At 53.3% G+C, this 20324-nt stretch overlaps 1 protein-coding gene across 2 annotated transcripts; it reads right to left on the bottom strand.

Moving 5' to 3' along the window:
* Positions 1 to 8420: 8420 nt before the first annotated feature.
* ZC3H12A (zinc finger CCCH-type containing 12A) lies at positions 8421 to 18925 on the bottom strand. Of its 2 annotated transcripts, XM_060206188.1 has the most exons (6): positions 18841 to 18925; positions 17611 to 18077; positions 12671 to 12810; positions 11579 to 11813; positions 10409 to 10515; positions 8421 to 9921 (listed from the first exon to the last, which is right to left on the bottom strand). In XM_060206188.1, exons 2-6 carry the CDS (start codon positions 17997 to 17999, stop codon positions 9110 to 9112), a joined length of 1683 nt encoding a protein of 560 aa, XP_060062171.1. In that variant the 5' UTR covers positions 18000 to 18077; positions 18841 to 18925; the 3' UTR covers positions 8421 to 9109. The 2 variants fall into 2 exon arrangements, with proteins under 2 accessions (XP_060062171.1, XP_007535378.2); XM_007535316.3 differs by lacking the exon at positions 18841 to 18925 and having other exon boundaries at positions 17611 to 18818.
* Positions 18926 to 20324: the final 1399 nt, after the last annotated feature.

Consider the following 20324-nt stretch of genomic DNA (forward strand, 5'->3'; position numbering starts at 1 on the left):
GGCAACAAAAGGGGGAATAAATGACCTCCAGGAGCAGTGGATTCATGGTGCAGGCACTGAGCCCCAGCAATAACCCTGGAGGCAAAAATAAATAAATAAATAAGGATAAAAGAAAAGATGGCCCCCAGAAGTGGTGGATTTGTCACCAGCCCCAGCAATAAACCTGGTGGTGGTAGGGAATGCATATATGTGTGTGTGTGTGTGTATACATATATATATTCATATTCGAAAAAGGCATCGAGGTGTCAGCTTATGGTGGTTAAATTATTGATTAAAAGAACAAGTGAGCTAGTGTGGACACATTCATTTGGGTGGCAGTTGCCCTTGGCGTTGTTGTTAGAAATAAATTTTACCCAGTCACCCCACAAATGGACTTAGGAGACTTGAGAAAGGCAAGATGTGAGATAGTTTATTGGATTCTGCAGAATCAGCTGCCAGCCCAGCCTGGGTCCACCATTGTTGATGCAGGCTGGCAAAAGACCATGATGAAGTATTTATTCCCTAATGCAGGTTTGAAACTTCGCAGCCCTCCATGGATTGGATACACAGATTCACAGTCTTATCACGACTGGCTAAGGGGGAGAGGGTGGAGCATAGTGGGGGGATTATTTTTTTAAATTTACATATTTTTTTATTTATTCCCTTTTGTTGCCCTTGTTGTTTTTCATTGTTGTAGTTATTGTTGTTGTCATCGTTGTTGGATAGGACAGAGAGAAATGGAGAGAGGAGGGGAAGACAGAGAGGGGGAGAGAAAGAGAGACACCTTCAGACCTGCTTCACCGCCTGTGAAGCGACTCCCCTGCAGGTGGGGAGTTGGGGGCTCGAACCGGGATCCCCACGCCGGTCCTTGCACTTTTCATTTATTTTTGTTGCCTTTACTTATTTGATATAGACAGCCAGATATTGAGAGGGAAGGGAAAAAGAGAGAGGAAGAGAGATTGGCTGAGCGTGCAAGTTACAATGTGCAAGGCCCCAGATTTGAGCCCCTGGTTCCCACCTGCAGGAGGAAAGCTTTGCAAGTGATGAAACAGTGTTGCAGGTGTCTTTGTCTTCCTCATTTATCACCCCTTTTCCTCTCAATTTCTGCCTGTCTCAAAGATTTAAAAAACAAAAACTTAAAAAGAGGAAGAAAGACACCTATAGACCTGCTTCACTATTCATGAAGCTTTCCCCCTGCAGGAGGGGACTAGGGACTTGAGCCCAGTCCTTGTGCATTGTAACATGTGCTCTTAACCAGGTGCACCACCACCCACACCACAACTATGTGAGGAGGGTCATATGGGCCAAACCAGGCCCCTCACCTATAAAAGAAAGAATTCTGGGGCTGTGGGTGTTTGAGTACAAGAACCTAGGTTCAAGTCCCTGGCCCCCATCTAAAGAGGAGCAACTTCATGAGTGGTCAGCAGGGTAGTAAGTCTCTCTCTCTCTCTCCCACTCTCTCTCTCCTCAATGTTTCTTTGTTCTATCACATAAAAAGAAAAAGAAGGGGCGCACCTGGTCAAACACACACGTTACAATGCGCAAGGACCCAGGTTTAAGTTCCCGGTCCCCACCTGCATGGGGAAAGCTTCACAAGGGGTGAAGCAGGGCTGCAGGTGTCTCTCCCTCTCTATCCCCCCATTCCCTCTTGACTTCTGGCTGTCTCTATCCAATAAATAAAGATAATTAAAATTTTTTTTAAAAAGAAAGAAAAAGGAAGAGAGAAAGAGGAAAAAATGGTCATCAGAACAGTGGATTCTATAGGCACCAAGTCCTAGTGATAATCCTGATGGCAAAAAGTAGATAAATAGAGGAAAATTGTAAAATGAGTCCTTTTATTACTAAAAGACATTAAATTTTAGGGCTGGCAAATAGCTCATGTGGACAAGTGCTGTCTGTGCACTGAGTCAGTTTGCATAACCATTATGCCATCTACCCCTCTGACCCCAGATTAATTTTTCAATATAAATTCTTGCGTTCTTCTTATTTCCCTTTTCTTCTAATTCCTCCTCTGGAAACTTAAGTATTTTGCTACAGAGAACAGTTGACATTTTCTTTTTCTTTTTAGAAAATATATTTATTCCCTTTTGTTGCCCTTGTTTTACTATTGTAGTTATTGTTAGTGTTGTTGGCTAGGACAGAGAGAAATGGAGAGAGGAGGGGAAACAGAGAGGAGGAGAGAAAGATAGACACCTGCAGACCTGCTTCACCGCCTGTGAAGCGACTCCCACCCCTGCAGGTGGGAAACCGGGGGCTTGAACCAGGATCCTTTTGCCCCTCCCTGTGCTTTATGCCACCTGTGCTTAACCCTCTGCGCTACTGCCCAACTCCCTACAGTTTATTTTTTTAATCATTTGTCTTTCTTTTTTAAATAAATATTTATTATTGGATAGAGACAGAAACTGAGAGGGGAGGGGAAGATAGAACGGGGGAGAGGCAGAGGGACATCTGCAGCTTCACCACTCTGAAACTTTTTCCCCTGCAGGTGGGGACCAGGGACTTGAGCCTGAGTAGTTGGGCGTTGTATGGTGTGCGCTCAACCATGTGCGTCACCACCTGCCCCCCACATGTGACATTTTCTAGAGCTTTAAGCTGTGAAAGGCACAACTGTGATCTCAGATGTTGCTTTCCAGGATGGAAATGCAAATGCCTTTTAAAAAAAGTCCTTGTGGGGGTCGGGTGGTAGCACAGCAGGTTAAGCACACACACATGGCGCAAAGCACAAGGACCGGAGTAGGGATCCCGGTTCGAACCCCGAGCTCCCCACCTGCAGGGGGTCGCTTTACAAGCGGTGAAGCAGGTCTGCAGGTGTCTTTCTTCCCCCCTCTCTGTCTTCCCTTCCTCCATTTCTCTCTGAACTATCCAACAATAACGACAATAATAATAACCACAACGGTGATAAAACAACAAGAGCAACAAAAGGGAAAAAATGGCCTCCAGGAGCAGTGGATTCGTGGCACCAAGTCCCAGCAACAATCCTGGAGGCAAAAAAAGTCCTTGTTTCTCCAAGTTCACTTTCTGGTACCACCATAAGCCAAAGCTGAGCAGTGATCTGCTAAAAACAAACCAAAACATAAGAGGAAAGGAAGGAAGGAAGACAGACCTGTCACTGGGACCTCACTACTCTGAGCCAATTTTTTTTTTTAAAAAATTATATTTATTTTCCTTTTTGTTGCCTTATTTTTTATTGTTGTTGTAGTTATTATTGTTGTTGATGTCGTCATTGTTGTTGGACAGAGAGAAATGGGGAGAGGAAGAGAAGACAGAGGGGGAGAGAAAAACACCTGCAGACCTGCTTCAACCTCTGTGCAGCGACTCCCCTGCAGGTGGGAATCTGGGGGCTCGAACTGGGATCCTTAAGCCGGTCCTTATGCTTGGTGCCACGTATGCTTAACCTGCTGCACTACCACCAGACTCCCTCTAATTTTTTTTAGATACAAAGAGAGAGACAACAACCGGGAAAAGACACAGTAGATTAAGTGTTGGAATCTCAAGTCTGAGGTCCTGAGTTTGATCCCCAACATTGCATAAGCCAATGTTCTCTGGTTCTCCCTCCCTCCCTCTCTATTCTCGTCTATAAATAATTAAATACATAAATAAATCTTTAAAAGAGACAGTGGTAGAGAAGGAAAAACACCACAGCACTGAAGAGACAGCATAATGTTTATGCAAAATAAAACAAAACAAAAAACTCCCCAGTGTGGAGGGGATTGGATTCAAACCTGGATTACACAGATGGCCAAGCAGGCACCTTTTAAGCTATCTTTCTGGCCCCCAAATTTCTTGTTTTTACCTAAGCACTTATTTTCCATGTTATTTCATATTGAGTCTTGTGTCTGGATCCTGCTGAAAGTCCGCGTCCTTCAGGGCCTCCAGCTCCACAGACAGCAGTACCAGTACCAGGAGTCGCCAGCAGGTGGCAGGCAGAGCACCAGAATGCCTTTGGACTGCTTGGAGAGGAGCCAAAAATTAAGCCTCTGGCCTCTTTCCAGGGTTCTGTCTACCTACCAATGTTTCCAGTGTCAGTTTGGGGTGGGTACTTGATCCTTTCTCTCACCTAATTTCGCAGATATGTCTTAAATGGGAGAGCAGTTTCAGATCACCAGTGGCTGCCTTGAGATGGGCTTCAAGAGGCCACACCCTAGGGTGACAACCTGTGGTGTCCTCCTCCTCCAGGAACTAGCTGGAAGAATTTACATATCATGGCCTGGGATATCTTGAGTTTCCTTAATTGTAGGTCCTTACTTCCTGTCTCTTTCAGCCAAATCTCCCACACCCTTTCCATGAACTAGGAGGTCCCCAGAACAGGCTCTCTTACTCACCAGCCTCTACTCCACCCACTTGGCTACTGTCTGGGCTGGGGAAAAAAAAAAGGCCAGAATTTTGAGAAGCTAGGTCTGATATTTTTATTTTTAATTATTATTATTATTATTTTTTTGCCTCCAGGGTTATCACTGGGGCTTGGTGCTGGCACTACAAATTCACTGTTCCTGGCAACCACTTTTTCCCATTCTATTGGGCAGAGAGAACTTGAGAGAGAAGGGGGAGACAGAGAGGGAGACACCTGCTTGTGAAATGTACCCCTTATAGGTGGGGAGCCAGGGGCTCGAACCCAGATCTTTGTGCTTAGTACTGTGTGCACTCCACTACCTGGCCTCCTTCATTATCTGTTTTTACCAGAGCACTGCTTGGCTCTGACTTATGGTGGTTCAATGGATTGAACCTGGGACCTTGGTGCTGAGGGCCTGAGAGTCTCACTGCATATCCATTATGCTATCTCCCCTGCCACCCAGTTAGGTCTTAACTCTGCAGCAGAATGTATGGTTTATACAGGTGAGGCTTTGGGTCCTATCTCTACACCAATGAAAACAGCAGAGTTAGGGTCATTGAACTGCCTTCTGTGAGTGCAGAGGCCCCTGGGGACTGCTAGTCCCAGGGCTCAAACTTATGACACCACCCCTCTCCGGCCCACCTAGATTTGTGTCCATCTGAATTTCAGTTACTCTGCTGTTACTGCCTCTGAGTTGTTTTGTGTAGGGGACACAAACCTGGCTTTTTCAGGAGATGTGGGCGTGGAGAGGGGACAGAAGTTGCTGATGGGAAGAGAAAGTGGCAGCAGTGGTGGTGAATGGTGGCAGCCTCTTCCATCCAGTTTCACCCAGCGGGAGACTAGTGAAGTGTGGGATTATTAGCAGGACTGGCAGAGCTGCTCCTTACTCCCTCCCACCTAACCATCCACCTCCACTCCCCCCCCCCCAAGAAAAGAAAAAAACAAAACTCTGCTGCTATTTCATGTCCCCAGGTCTTTAGGGGACTGCTGGGTTTTCCTCAGGACAGGTAGGATGGTGAATTTCATCCCCACAATGAGTCAATTCCCTCTGCCTGGGAGGCTAGGTTTCTGTAGCTTCCTGTACCCCTACTGGGGTTAACCTGTGTGCAAGACATAACTTGCAGGGAAACTCAGGGTCAGGTCCCTGCTGGTGTGAGCTCCAAGGTAGGGTGGGGGCTTTGGGGGGTTTGGGGAAGGGCTGGCAGGAGGCCATCCTGTGAGCAAGCTCCTGGATCATTTCCCAACAAGGCAGGGATTTGCATACTCACTGGTTTTCCCTTCAGCTTCTCCACTCCTAGAACCTGGAAAACCAGAGGAGGGAAGAGGTGGCTGGGCCACCTCCTGGAGTTTACTCCCCTCCTGCCCCTCAGTTGGTCACATTGTAGGGCCCCTGCCACCCACCTGTTCACGAGAGCCCTGGTAAACCTCACGGCTGTGCTGAGAGGCAGAGGGAAGTGAGTTGCTCAGGGCCACACGTCTACTCAAGCCCAGACCTCCTTCCTCTCATACAGCCACCACGGGAATTGAAACAATCTCTTGTCACATTTTCAGAGAGGCAAGCAGCACTGTGTTCCTTTGACAGATGGGGAAACTGATGCCCTGTGGGTAGAGGTACTTTAGTGGGTGGGGAAGTGGTCAGTGGGAACTCTGCAGTTAAAACCTAAGTAATGAAAAAACCCAAGTGATGGGAAAGAAGTGACCTGGCTGTTGGTCTGGTAGTGAGTGGCTCTGTGCGCAAGTCAGATTGGGAAAGAGGCTGGGGGTGAGGGGGTGGGTTCAGGGCCTTGATGACCAGTCCAGCCAAGCCATGCCTGCTGGGAAAGCACAGGATGCAAGCTCAGGGCTGACAGGGCCCTGACCTGATTCAATCCTCCCCAGTGCCCAACCCCAGCTGGCACCTGCCATGTGGGCTCTGCTGCCCCCATGGGTATCTGTCAATGAGCCAGCAGGGCAGACAAGGGCTTCAGACATAAGCCACAGCCAGTCTGGATCTGCTGCCCACTGCCCATGACCTTCTGTGGTATTTCTCCTCCTCTGCCCACGTAGAAGTAGCAAGTGACGCATGTAGGCCTGCAGGTCTATGGAATGCTGACTGGTAGCACAAAAAAATCTCCTTTAAGATCCCTCCCCTGCCTCCTCCCCCACCCCACCCCATCCCCCAGGCTTCAAGCCCTTTGTGCTCCACTGCAATGTGTAGAGAGGGGGCTTAGTGAGAGGCGTTGCTGGGGCACCCACTGGGCAGGCAGATAGGCTGGGCATTCTAGCTGCCAAGCTGGAGGCCTTCCTGTGTGCAAGGTGCAGACCTAAGAGGGAGTGGAGGTGAGGTGAGGTGAGGGTACTTCTGCAGTCATCACCACACACCAGTGTCCAGGACCCTCCCTCTTCAGGCTGGGAAGCCAGGGTCCTCAGATCCAGGCTCCGCCCCAGTCTACCCTAGCTACCTGTGGGACCTTGGGCAAGTCTCTCAGCATTGCTAGTGACTGATAATGAACTGGATGATCTGGAATTTGAGCTTCCTGTCTCATAAAAACAAAGGCCCATAAATAGCCTTCCTATCCAGAGTACAGTTAGTTCTTCATTGGAAGAAAAACTATTACAAATAAGGTAGTGGCAATTTTTTGTTTGTATTTTTTTGTTATTACAGGGGCTTCACCACTCCAAGCAGATTTTCCCCAGAGAAACAGAAGTCGAGGGAGAGGGGAAGACAACAGCTCTGAGATCTCCTCCAGTGGAGCGGGGGGTGGGGGTGGGGTGGGGTGGGCAGACTTGAACTTGGTTACTCATGACAAAGCAGGTGCACTGCCCAGGTGAGCTGTCTTGCCAGCTCACGGCAGTGATATTCTTTGGGTGGACAAAAATCACTGGGGAGCCTTGAAGAGCAGGTTGTAGGGGCTTCAAGGCAACGTTTGCCGCCTGGACTCCTGCCCACAGCTCAGGCTTCTAGAGGCTGCTCAGGATAGAGAATGAGGTGGGACCTGACATGCAGGGACACTTGTCAGCGTGGCATTTTCTTCAACATGCTGCAGCTGCTGTGGGGTAAAGCCACTTCTAAAACAAGATTTCCATACTAGAAAAGCTTCACAAACAGTAAGTGCGACTTAGGGGAGACATTCAAAGAGATAAACATTAAAGAGTGTATTTTATCCTCATCCCCTTGCTGATGGTGTGTATTTAGGGATCACCTGACAGCTCAGCTTTTTACTCAAAAATATTAAAATTTCAATTCTTTTTTTTTTTTATATTTGTTTTCCCTTTTGTTGCCCTTGTTTTTGGTTGTTGTAGTTATTGTTGATGTCATCATTGTTAGGACAGAGAGAAATGGAGAGAAGAGGGGAAGACAGAGAGGGGGAGAGAAAGATAGACATCTGCAGACCTGCTTCACCGCTTGTGGAATGACTCCCCTGCAGGTGGGGAGCTGAGGGCTCGAACTGGGATCCTTATGCCGATCCTTGTGCTGTGTGCCGCCTCCACTTAACCTGCTGCACTACCGCCCAACTCTCCTCAATTTCTTTATATGCAACGAATGACTTGAAGTTTCCTGCGGTTTGGTCTATGTCTTCTCTCCATATTTTCAGCTACAGTTATGGTTTTATCCAGAACCACTTATATATAAATAACTCAAGCCCAGATCTTTATGCCGGTCCTTGCGCTTCGCACCATGTGCGCTGTTTCTGACCTTGCACCCGACTCCATTCCGCAGTGCTAGGTCTAGAGCTCAGTGACAGTCAGGAGGAGCACCCAAGGGATTCCCCCGCACCTTCTCCACCAAGTTCACCAGGAAGCCACCACCTCAGCCAGGTGGTTTCCCATCTTTGGCTCTGAACTACTCCACTGACCGCCCCCTCCCCCAACTCCCGGGAGCCCCCTCTCTGTGCCTCCCTTTCACACTGTGTCTCCTGCCACTCCCCCAGCCAGTCCCTGTGCCCATGGTTGCCTCCTCTCTTGGCCTGGCCCAAGACCTCTGCCCCACTCGGGTGGTGTGTATGGAGTATGGAACTCTCCCCCCATATAAACACGATGGGGACCTGGGGACAGGTTCATGGGGGATAAACACGGGCCTTCATCACCCACAGGTCGTTCGACCTCCACACATAACACAGACAGTCACCTCTTAGGAGTCACACTGCACTTTATTTATGTATTAAGGGGGGGGGGGTGAGGCTTTTCCACTGAAAAATAATTAACATTTACATCTGTACACACACACCTGGGGAAGAGATGACAGATTTGGAGGAAGAGAGGGTGGAGACCACCCCTGGAAGGGGTAGTGGGGTGGGCACAGTAGGAAGGGTGTGGGTTAATAAGAAGCATCTTGCTTACTAACATGAAGCCTCGTGCCCAGCAGGGAGCACCAAGACCTCATTGGCTTAGAGGAGGGCAGGCACATGGTGCCCAACTTGCCAGCCACAGCCGGCATCCCGGGGATGGGGCGGAGGTGGGGGGTCATGCACAGGGCCCCCAGCCCAGGCCTCTGCTCCCCCTTGCCTCCCTCCCCGTCCTCCGAGAGAAAGGAGGGTTTGGGCTTCAGCCACGGACTGACGGCCGTTACCGGCGGCGTCTCCTTAAACTACAGAGATACAATGTGCATCAACAGGGTGATCGCTTCTAACCCGCTCGGCAGGCAGCCAGGGACGCCGTGTGGGCCAGAACCAATCCTACAGTATCTTTGGTTTGTGGGTTCCCTTCCCTACTTTAATTCTCTCTCCATCTGGCCCTCCGGGTGAGCCTTGGGGCGAGGTTGCCCAGCTGGGAAGACCTGGCAGGCTGGAGGGGCTGCCGGCGTGGGCTACCGTGCCTGGCTTACTCCTTGGGGTGCTGGGACTTGTAGGAGATGATCTCGGCAGCCAGCTGCTCAGGGTCCAGGAGCTGTGGGAAGCGCCCCATCACTACCTCCACCAGATGTGGGGGGAAGACGCCGCACAGCTTGGTGTACACACTGGCCCGCTCCTTGGCCAGGCTGCCTGCCCCGCCCCATGGGCCCCTGTCAGGCCCTGGCCCAGGCCTCTGGGGCTCCTGCAGCACTGGAGTGGGTGGTGGCAGCGGGTACGGCTCTGACCAGTACTCTCGGGGCGCGAAGGCAGTTGGAGGGGGGGCATAATCTGCAGGAACACTGAAGTGGCCGGCACCTACGGCTCGTCCAAAGGCAGAGAAAGTTGGAGGAACTGTGCGCTCGGCCCTATAGGGAGCGTATCCTGTGAAGGTGCCCCGAGGTGGGCCTGGCTCCCCAGGGGCTCCCCCTCGAACGCCCCACAGTTCCGACATCTGACTCTCTAGGGAGCCGATACCAGAGTCCTGGGACATGCATGGGAGAGAATCCAGGGTCTGTGGGAACCAGTCTGTGGGCCCAAACGTGCCGCCAGTGCCCCCACTAGGTGGGAGGGACACTTGGGCCGCCACCCTCTTCCCATCGAGGCTGCACTGCTCACGCTCTGCTGGCAGAAAGCCAGGCTGAGGTGAAGGTGAAGGGCGCCGCCCACTCCTGTCCTTGCCCGGCGCCTGGGGGGGTGAGTGGTGGGCATTGGCTCGGAGCTCATCAGCCACGGAGCGCTGGGGGCGGCTAGGCCGCTCGGGGTGGTAGAAGCGGCACTTGATCCCGTAGGTGCATTTTCTTCCTGGAAAAGAATTAAAGGGCGCCCAGAGCCAGCGGTGAGCGTGGAAGCACCCCCCAACCCCCGGCAAGAAATATGGGGTCGGGGGAGTCGGGCTGTAGCGCAGCGGGTTAAGCGCAGGTGGCGCAAAGCACAAGGACCGGCATAAGGATCCCGGTTCGAACCCCGGCTCCCCACCTGCAGGGGAGTCGCTTCACAGGCGGTGAAGCAGGTCTGCAGGTGTCTATCTTTCTCTCCTCCTCTCTGTCTTCCCCTCCTCTCTCCATTTCTCTCTGTCCTATCCAACAACGACAACAACAATAATAACTACAACAATAAAACAACAAGGGCAACAAAAGGGAATAAAGAAAATAAATATTAAAAAAAAAAAAAAAGAAATATGGGGTCGGGTGGTCCCCCCAAGTTGAAGGTCTCAGGGTGCAGAGCTGACTTAGGTGAGAAGGAGGGGAGGAGGAGAGGGAGGGCCCTGGAAGGAGGAGCTGGCTCTCACCATAGGGACAAGGCTGTTTCTTGTGCTCAGCTGTGAGTGGCTTCTTCCGCAGAAAGTTATCCAGACTTGGCCCATGGCGGCCCAAGGGGTCATCAGGGGGCATGAACCTGCAAGAGAAGTGAGAGATATGAACAGGACTTGCTTCTCTACCAAGGAGGGGGTGGCCAGCGGACCTCGCTAGAAAGTGCAGGAGGCATCTCCTGGCTGTAGGCGGGGTGGCCCAAGGGAGGGGAAAATAGCACAGTTTAAAGGGCTTCAGCCAGGCCAGGGAGACAACATAATGGTTGTACAAAAAGATGTTCAAGCCTGAGGCTCCAAGGTCCCAGGTTCAGTCCCCAGCACCTCTGTAAGCCGGAACTGAGCAGTGCTCTGGTCCATCATTAAAGTTAATCAATAAAATATTTCATGGGAGTTGGGCGGTAGCGCAGTGGGTTAAGCGCATGTGGTGCAAAGCGCAAGGACCTGTGTAAGGGTCCCGGTTCGAGCCCTGGCTCCCCACCTGCAGGGGAGTCACTTCACAGGTGGTGAAGCAGGTCTGCAGGTGTCTCTCTTTCTCTCCCCCTCTTCCCCTCCTCTCTCCATTTTTCTCTGTCCTATCCAACAACAACATCAGTAATAAGTACAACAATAAAAACAACAAAAGCAACAAGAGGGAATAAATAAATATTAAAAAAATATTTCATAAAATGTATGACCTCAGCCCAGGGTACCTAGAGGGTGACTCTGGTGCCGGGAGCTCTGAGGCTGTAAGGAGGCAGGTGACCTGAATGTATTAAGTCTTTTTTTTTTTTTTTTTTTTTTTTTTTACCACAGCACTACTCAGCTCTGGCTTATGGTGGTACGGGGGACTGAGCCTGGGAACTTCAGTCTCAGGTATGAGAATGTGTTTGCATAACCATTATGCTATCTACCCCTGCCCTGAATATATAAATCTGTGGCTGCATCCACAGCCTCTGGCTAAGAGACTAAGTGCTGGGAGCCACAGGGCGGCTCTTGGAACCGCAGAGCACATTCTGCTTACCTCCGCTGCTTTGTCCCCTGCACCGAGTCCTACCCTGGCCTGCTCCCAGCTGAATCTGTATGTGGAGTCCCTCCCTGCAGCCCAGCCCCACCCCTGCTGAGGGCCCATCTCCCCGGGGTGCCGCCCCTTCCCCCCAGGAAGGGGCATACTTGTCATTGACAAAGGAGTACATGAGCAGCCTCTCCTCAATGAAGCGTTTCCACTCCTGCCGCTCGCCTTGCAGGTCGCGGTAGGTGTCATTGGAGACAACCACTCCATCTGACTCGAAGGCCAGCTTGACGATGAAGCGGTCGTCATAGCACACCACCCGCTTGCCGCCCACACGCCTCGACGGTGTGAACACCAGGATCTTCTTCTTCTCCAGTTCCCGCAGGATATGTTGGTCTGGGGGGTAGCGGGGGGGTGGGGGGGAGGTCAATGCTGGGCCCGCTGGGAGCACCTAGCTCTCTAGCTCTGCCAAGACCACTGCCCTCCTCTTAGCCCCAGCCTGGGCCTGGCCATTAGCTGCCAGGAAACCCAAGGACACTTGGACTGTGAGTGGGCCTGCAGCTCCCACTCAGCACAAGCTCCTGAGTACAGAAGCAGATCTTCTCCTTGACACCAGGTCTGTTTACCCCAGGAGTGGCTGTGGCGCTCCCCTAGCCTGTCCCCAAGGGTTTGGGAAAAAGACTCCCACTTAGATGAGACATGTCCTGGCTCTGTTCCTTGCAGAGCCAGGACAAAGCTACTGGAGCCATGACTTCTAGAGATGTAGGCTCAGACTGTACCCCCAAAAGTTAGATGCTATTGTTAAAGAACAGGCACAGCTGGTATTTACTGAGCATTTACTATGTGCCTGGCAGTCTCCTAAGTACTTTTGGTGAGGTAAGATATGTGACTCTCACAATAAGTCCTCGAGGTGATGAAAACCCCACTCTGTGCCAGACAAGGAACATGAGGCTCGGAATAAGGCAAACCAGAAGGGACCGAAAGATCCGGGCCTCAGAGCCCATGGGCTGAGCCACTATCCCAGGTGCCACCACTGGAGACGAACCGAGTGCTCCCACTGTTAGGATGAGAAAAGTCACTGGTAACGGGATACAGAGGTTGGGCTAGCTGACCTCCAGTGGCTAAGGCTCAAAAGAGTGGGATTGTTCAAGCCAGGAAAAGGAATGCCAGTCCCTGCTTGAGGCCTTTGCAGCCTTCGTCACATCCGGAGGGTCATTTCCCTGGGAAAACCAGTCTCTCCAGACACTGCTCACCTGCGATGGGCACGTCAGGCCTCGGCTGCTCCTTCCTCCAAGATGGTACAAATACCGTGATGTCTGTGTGACCCCGCTCCAGAAACCAGTTCACTGCCAGCAGGATGCCCCGGCAGGAGAAGACCTCTTTGTTCCCATGGCTGGGAGGGAAGAGGGGAATCGGGTTGGACAGAGAGACTGGACCACCTGCCAGCCCCCAGGCCTGAACAGGAGGGAGGGAAGTGGCACTCTGGCCCTTGCCAGGCCGGTGTTGGTGGAGTGGCTAGGCTCAGCCCCCACCTCTGGCTGGGGGCCCACTGGCCATGTCCCCACTGTTTCCCACAGTGCCTGGTAGCCAGTCCGGGGACTTTCCCTGAGGTTCCATCTCCTCATCAGTGAGGAAACGCCCTAGAATCTGGCAGCAGCTCCTAGGCCCGTGGGGGAGGGGGAGAGGTCAGACTGCTTGCAACACACCTGGGGGTGGGGGAAAGGCCAACCGGGACTTCTGGCTCCTGCCCCACCCAGAGGGTGGGAGTTGCTGGGACCACAGGGACCATCTCCCCCTTGCCTGTTTGGGCAGCACTGTGGGGGGGGGGGGGGCGCAGGGGAGGCAGTAGCTTGGGCTAGCAGCAGGTAGGGTTGCTCCTGAGTGAAGGAGGATTAAAGGTCCATTTGCCACAAAGCACTGGGGCTAGGGCCCGAGGAGGAGGGCAGGGAAGGCCCAGGACTCCAGTCTGCAATGCAAGGCAGCCGGGTGGGTGGGGTGTCTGTGCCAGAGCCTCTCAGTGTGAAAGTGAAAGGACACTGTTTTTCCTCTCAAGGTTGCCAATTCCCCAAAACATCAGGTCCGCCCCAGTCCTCAGCCCTTTTCAGAGCATGACCCCAGGCAGACAGACAACATTCTGGAAGATACCTGGGTCTATTAGCAGCAGAGATGGGCAATGGGACCTCATCCCACTCAAACTTGGCTAGATCCCCCAACCAAGTTCTGACACGCTGCTAGACTGCTCTGCTGCAGTCTCTCTTGCCTTTTTAAGATATAGAGAGACAGAGTGAAAGAGACCACAGCAATGAGGCTTCCTTCAAGGGCAGGGCTCGAACCCACAATGTCTACATGGCACAATCTGTCCTTTGGCTCAGATTTTCTTTTTTTTTTTCTTTCATTTTTTAAAAAGATTTTATTTTTTATAAATGAAAAAGATAGGAGGCTAGAGAAAGAACCAGACGTCACTCTGGTATATGTGCTGCTGGGGATTGAACGCAGGACCTCATGCTTGAGAGTCCAATGCTTTATACACTACGCCACCTCCCGGACCACTTTGGTTCAATTTTCCTATCGAAAAAAAATGGGGTTCACTAGCCTACAACCTCCTGAGAAGTCCCCATGTCAGTGAGGTGACTTCTATTTGCTGGATGTCAAAGACAGTCCTATATGCCCTGGGTGGAGGCTGTTCCTTTTCTCCTGGAAGGCAGGAAGGGGAGCTCTCAGGTAATGCCAGGTGTCACAAAAGGGCCCAGGCTGTGAGGCAGGCACCCCCCCAACATTCCCTGCTTTCCCAGTGAAAATTTCAGACTCACTTGGCAAATAAAATAAACGTTACGCAAAAGAGGCAAGTCCATGGCCGACCACATCCTGTGGGTGACTGGGGTGGGTGGGTTCACAGCTGGAGCCCCAATAGAAGATACAAAGGGGGAGTCGGGCGGTAGCGCAGCGGGTTAAGCGCAGGTAGCGCTAAGCACAAGGACCAGCGGAAGGATCCCGGTTCGAGCCCCTGGCTCCCCACCTGCAGGGGAGTCGCTTCGCAGGCGGTGAAGCAGGTCTGCAGGTGTCTGTCTTTCTCTCCCCCTCTCTGTCTTCCCCTCCTCTCTCCATTTCTCTCTGTTCTATCCAACAACAATGACATCAATAGTAACTACAACAATAAAAAAAAAAAAAAAAAAGAAGATACAAAGGGAGGTGGGGCAGTAGGGGGGTCTAGTGGCTTCCTTTTTTTTTTTTTTTAACCTCTAGTGGCTTCCTGGGGCTCCAGGGTCTGAAGGTCTCTGGTAAATTGGTAGGGCAGGCAAAGTCCAGCCTGAAGGGGCCTTTCCTCTGTCTGCCAACCATCAGTTATGCTACAGTTGAAGTTAACATTTACTGAGTGCCGTGAGCCAGACGCTGCTCTTGGTGCTAGTGCTAAGCTGAGTCATCAGATGGTGCCATCTACTTGTAGAGGCCTTATGAAAACTCTGGTCTGGTCACACAGCTGCCATGGTGAAACAGAGATGCAAAGCCAGGACTTACTTGCACACCTAACCCTTATGCTGTGGATGCCCAAACAGGTCTAGAGATTGGTGCCAGCCCTGAGGCAGGGACATTGCTTCATTTTTACAAAGTCTGTACCTAGAAAGAAACCAGAGCTCTCTGACCTGTGTGTGTCAGAACTTGAACCAATGTCTGGGGCCACTGAACTGCCTTCCTATCCCCAACATTCAGAACTGAAGGGGAGCATTAAACTCCCAAACTCAAATCTGATCGGAGTCATTGTGTATTAGGAGGAAGAGACAGGCAGAATGGGAGAAACCATCCATCTGGCAGGTTCCTGTTTTTCCTAGAAGACCCAGGAGAGGTATCACTGCCTCCAAGTAGTCACCCCTGACCTGCCAAGAGAGCCAGGTCTAGCTTCACTCATGTTATCTAGTGCTCCCCTATCCTGGGCCCTCTGACCTGGCTCCTGGAGACCAAGGGATGCCACTGTCTCTGGCTTGGCACCTGCCAGCTCCCTTCTGTACACTCCTGTGTGCTTGCACACGCCCTGCCCTCGGCCAGCACCAGGACCTAATAGCACCCCAGGCTCCCAGAGCCATGTGGAGGCTAGGGCACTCTGGTTAATGACACATTGCATGTATGACCATGGTGCCATTAGATGCCATAGTCCAGGCTGTTGTGTTTACACTCTGTGATGTTTGGGCAATGGTGGAACCACCTACTGAAGCATTTCTCAGAATGCATACCCCACCCCTCCATGCCTGCTGGTAAACACAGGATGGTATGTTCCCCCTGGCATCAAGAACCTTGGCTGGGGACAAGTCAGCTCTCAGCTACCTCAGCTCCCAGAATATCCCCCTAGGCAGGTAGTCAGAGCCTCACTCTGGCAAGAGAACCTCAAATAGAGCCTAGATAGTCCCAGACTGGGAGCACCTCCCTACAATTGCCTTAGTTTCTCTCACTGCAATGGAGGAAGTTCTGGGTGTGCAGAGAAGACAGGCATCTTCACACCCAGCCTGGCCAGCTAGGCAGTGGTGAGCGATGAGAGTATGTCACAGGAGACTCAGACTGTTGTCCCTGCCGAGCAAGGGCAGAGGGCAAGGCTGGTCGGGCTTCCCAGGTGAAAAGATCTACTTGGGTTGGGTCTGGTTAGTGGAGAAAAATTCCCTTAGAAGGAAACAGAGGTGAATTTCCCCACGATTTGCATATGCTGGGGGCTGGCCCGCCTGCCCTGGGTGGGGGGGAGGGGCGGCAGGCCAGGAACCTTGTAGCAGCACAGACAGGAAGTCTAAGGCTGGAATTCCCCTCCTGCTACAGCCCCAGTTCAGAAACCCCCCTGGCAGCTCACAGCACCCAGCTCCCTCGGTCAGCCTTCTCTCACCTGCTGCTCCTCCCTCCCAGGCCCCTCCTCCCCCAGGTACACAAACACACAGTACATGGCTGCCCCTGGGGTCTCCCTGCTCTGCTCATCTCAACCCCCAGATACAGATACATCCTAGCTTCTAATCCAGACACACAGTATTAGGGTTCAAAGGTGAACCGCAAACTCTAACAGCTTGTTAAGACCAGCTACCACTGGCAGACTTCCTCAAGCTGCCACCCAGCCTTGGGCCATTTCAGAGGTGGAAAGACTGGCCAAAAGGAGGCTGGAAGCTCATGAATGCGCTTGCTTAGCTGGATGGGAACCAGTTGACTTGGCCCAGCTGGGCTAGGGCTGTGAGGGGCCATGGTAGTCAGTGAAGGGGCTCTGCTAGACCCATGCCTAGGGTTCCCCCATCCACACCCTCAGCAACTTTTCCCTGTGATCCATCCTGACTCACCAGCTGGCTTGGACGGGATGGAAGAAAGCTGAGCCAGAGGGTGGGGTTCCTTGGGGTCAACCAGAACCTTGGCCCCACCCCACCCTCACTCTTGTGGGAGTCTGCGTTTGTGTGTGTGTGTGTGTGTGGGGGGGGGGTTATGGCTGCTGAGCCCTGACACTGACCTGTGGAGTCTACAAAGACCAGCCAGCGCAGCCCAAGTGACTCCAGCTGAATCAGAGAGGAGCCAAGTCACAGCTCACCTTAGTCAAAGTATCAGGTCACCTGTACTGCGCCCCCCCCCCCCCCCCATCTCAAAGTAAAGCCAGATCCTGGAGGTCACTCTTGGTCAGTTATACAGATCTCAGTAGTAGCTGGGCCTGTTTCCATGCCCCCCCCACCCCAGAGCCTTAATAATAAAGAACATGTACCCCCACTATTCACTGACTACTGACTTCCCTCCAGGTAGGTCCTGGGTACTCTCCTCACCACCACCTGTGGAGTGGGTGGGCTGGTCCAGTCTGACCTGGGGGCAGAGAAGGCTGAGAGGCTAAGTGACTGGCTCTGTTGTGAGCCACAGCCCACGGTCTGACCCCTCACACTGTCTCCACCTCATGTCCCAGGAGAGGAGCACACTTCATGCTAGCTGATGAACCCCTTAAGGAAGACTCTAGAGACAGGACCAAGGTCTAACCCCCCTTCCTTGCCACCTGCCAGTCATATGGCCCTGAGCAAGCCCTCACTCCCTGTTGTGAAACAGCAAGCCCACTTCAAACAAGGCATGACCATCATGGGAGCTTCCTGGCACACAGCCAGGTCTCAATACAAGACTTTCCCTTCCCCTAGAATGCTGTGTGAGAAGCAGTGTTCCCGGACACCGGTCACAAGTCCTTGGCTACAAAAGTGACACATACCTCATGGCCACGTTGCTCCCATCGATGACCACGGGTCTCAGGTCACTGCCTTCCTTGTCCTCCTCTGCGGGTGATGGCTCCAGGGTGGGAGCTTTAGGGGTGCCCCCACCCCGGGGGATCAGGGGGAGTTGCGGGCAGGGGTCCGGTGAGGCCTGGCGTTCCCGCTCAGCCGCTGAGCCATGTTTCACCAGTTCTCCCAGCACCGTGTTGGTGTCCGCCTGGACGCCCAGCTTCTGCAGGACGCTGTGGATCTCGGCGGAGGAGTAGCCCAGCTTCCGGAAGAAGTCCACCTTCATCTGCATCTCAGCAGCCAAAGCCTCCTCCGGGGTGGGCAGCTGGGTTGGTCTTGGGGTCCCTTGGTGGCTGTCTTCAAGGTCCCACAGGTTCATGGCTGGGCTGGCTTCCGAGGTGGGCTCTCTATGCCCGCCGCTCACAGCTGGCACCAGTGGAAGGCACCTGATAGGCTCCTGGCAGGCGAACACGAGGGTAAGGGCGGGGGCGTGGGCATGGCTGTCTCCCCCAAAGTGGTCCACCTGGCAGGCCTGGCCGACAACTGACAGGAGGCAGGCACACAGCTAAGCCACCGTGAGTTCCCCGCAGGGCCCACAGCTAAGGGCTTGTCACCCGCATTATAGGAAAGATGACACCGAGCCACAGACACTACGAAGAACTTGCTCAAGACCATCCAGCTGTTCGGCGGTGGCGCAAGGGTTTGAACTCGGGCGGACTCCACCGCCCACCCCGCCCCCGGGCCCACGCCAACCCCCGAGACCCAGCCGATCCGGGCTGCCGGGCACGTCTCCGCCCCCACGGCAGCGGGGCGGGGCGGGGCCCTCGGCTGGGAACCCGGGTCGCGCGCGAGCTCCCGGGGCTGGGGGCCGGGACTTCCCCGCCGAGGCCGCCGTCCGGGTGGGAGCCCTGGGCGGGCGCCGGGATGCAGACCCGGAGGCGCAGGGCCCGGGACGGGACTCGCGGATGCGGGAGGGGAAGTTTCCGGGGCGACCCAGCGACGAGAAAAGTTGCTGGAAACTCTGATCGGCCGGCGGGGCTGTGCGGGCCGCGCTCCCCGTTCGCGCCTGGCTTCCCGGCCCCCCGACCCCGGGCTCCCCAACTTGGGCGAAGTTGGAAGGAGGGGGATGGGGAGAGGGAGGGAGCGCCGGTCCCCCCTCCCCTCCCCGCGCTGAGGGGCCGCCCGCCCGCTCCCCGGCCCGGGCTCTGACCCCTGCTCACCCCGCCTCCAGCGGGCCGCGACCGGCGGCGTCTCCATGGGGCCGAGTCCCCCGGGCAAGGCCGGCGGCGCCTTTATATCCCGGGGGTGGGGGGTGGGGGGGGAAGGGCCCGTGAAGCGGAAGCGGGGAGGGGCCAAGCGGCCACCGCCCCTTCCTGCCTCGTGCCCGCCCCGGCCTCTGCCTCCGCCCCCTCTCCGCCGCGCCAGTCCGGGAGGGCCGCGACCCCTTCCTCCTGCTCCGCGGCTCCCAGGCCAGGGCTCCCCGGGGCCGCCGTGCGCACCTTGCGCGCGTGAGATCAGCACCGGCTCGGCCAGGTACGCGCACCGGCTCCGGCGGGCTGCTGCAGGTACAGCCTGGTACCCACGAGCTGAGAACGTTTGCCGAGTGCGCCCTGACCGAGCCCGGCACACAGAGGCCGCCCTCACCGTTGAAGGCAGGTCCCTAGTTAGAAGGATAGGTACAGACGCTTTTCAGATTGAGACAGGAACAGTCAACAGGTACACCGGGATGGCAGGGGCAGGTAGGTATCCAGAGGTGGAGTTCACATCCAGGGCCAGGTAGAGGTTTTGTTTTTTTTTAATATATATTTATTCCCCACCTGCAGGGGGAAAGCATGAGCGGTGAAGCAGGTCTACAGGTGTCTCTCTGTCTTGCCCCTTCTCTATCTCCCCTCCCCTCTCCATTTCTCTCTGTCTCTGTCCAATAATAAATAAAAAATATATTTAGAATATATATATATATGTATATATATTTTTAATTTGATAGGAGAGAAATTGAGAGGGAAGGGGGATAGAGAGGGAGACAGACACCTGTAGCATTGCTTTACCACTTGTGAAGCTTCTCCCTTGCAGTGGGGACCAGAGTCTTGAACTCAGATTCTTGCGTCTGGTAATGTGTGCTCAACCAGATGTGCCACCGCATGATCCTCCAGGTAGGGTGTTTTGAAATAAGGGCTTTGCTGTGATAGAAAGGCAAAGGCAACCAACAAAGACAGAGGCAGCAGGAACTTTTAGTAGCATCACACAGCTAGGAAACTTGGTACCTCTGCTGGGAGCCTTGTTACTTTTGGGTGTCCAAAGGGAATGCTTTTAGGTTTCCAGGTTATGATCTGGCATTAAACACAGCACTCTACAGCATTTACCCATGGGTCAAAGTGAGGAAGATGGAAGCTATCATGCCCATGTTACCCTTGAGAAATTCAGAAAAAGCTTATTTTCCCCAATTGGGAAGGCATGGAACTTGGATCAGAAGGCCCATTCTACTGCTCCAGATGCCACCTTTGCCACTTCAGAAACTACCAGTGATGTAGCGCAAGAGGGAAAACTCTTGGGGATAGTTCCGATATCTGCGTGTGTGTGTGTGTGTGTGTGTGTGTGTGTGTACAATGGGAACATAAAACCCACAAGATTAAGGTTAAAATTTCAACAGTGCCACAAGCTGACTTGGCAGATGGAAAAACAGGTCCAGAGAGCCCCACAAATTCAA

Source organism: Erinaceus europaeus, chromosome 13 (assembly GCF_950295315.1).
Source record: "Erinaceus europaeus chromosome 13, mEriEur2.1, whole genome shotgun sequence".
In the NCBI taxonomy this organism is placed as follows: domain Eukaryota; kingdom Metazoa; phylum Chordata; class Mammalia; order Eulipotyphla; family Erinaceidae; genus Erinaceus; species Erinaceus europaeus.

Excerpts from the sequence above, each read along its gene's own strand:
- ZC3H12A (XM_060206188.1), bottom strand. The coding sequence starts at position 17,999 with ATGAACCTGTGGGACCTTGAAGACAGCCACCAAGGGACCCCAAGACCA. Across the intron at positions 11,814-12,670 it reads GCCTGACGTGCCCATCGCAG|ACCAACATATCCTGCGGGAA; the intron begins GTGAGCAGTGTC and ends GCTACCCCCCAG. Across the intron at positions 9,922-10,408 it reads GAAACAGCCTTGTCCCTATG|GAAGAAAATGCACCTACGGG; the intron begins GTGAGAGCCAGC and ends ATTCTTTTCCAG.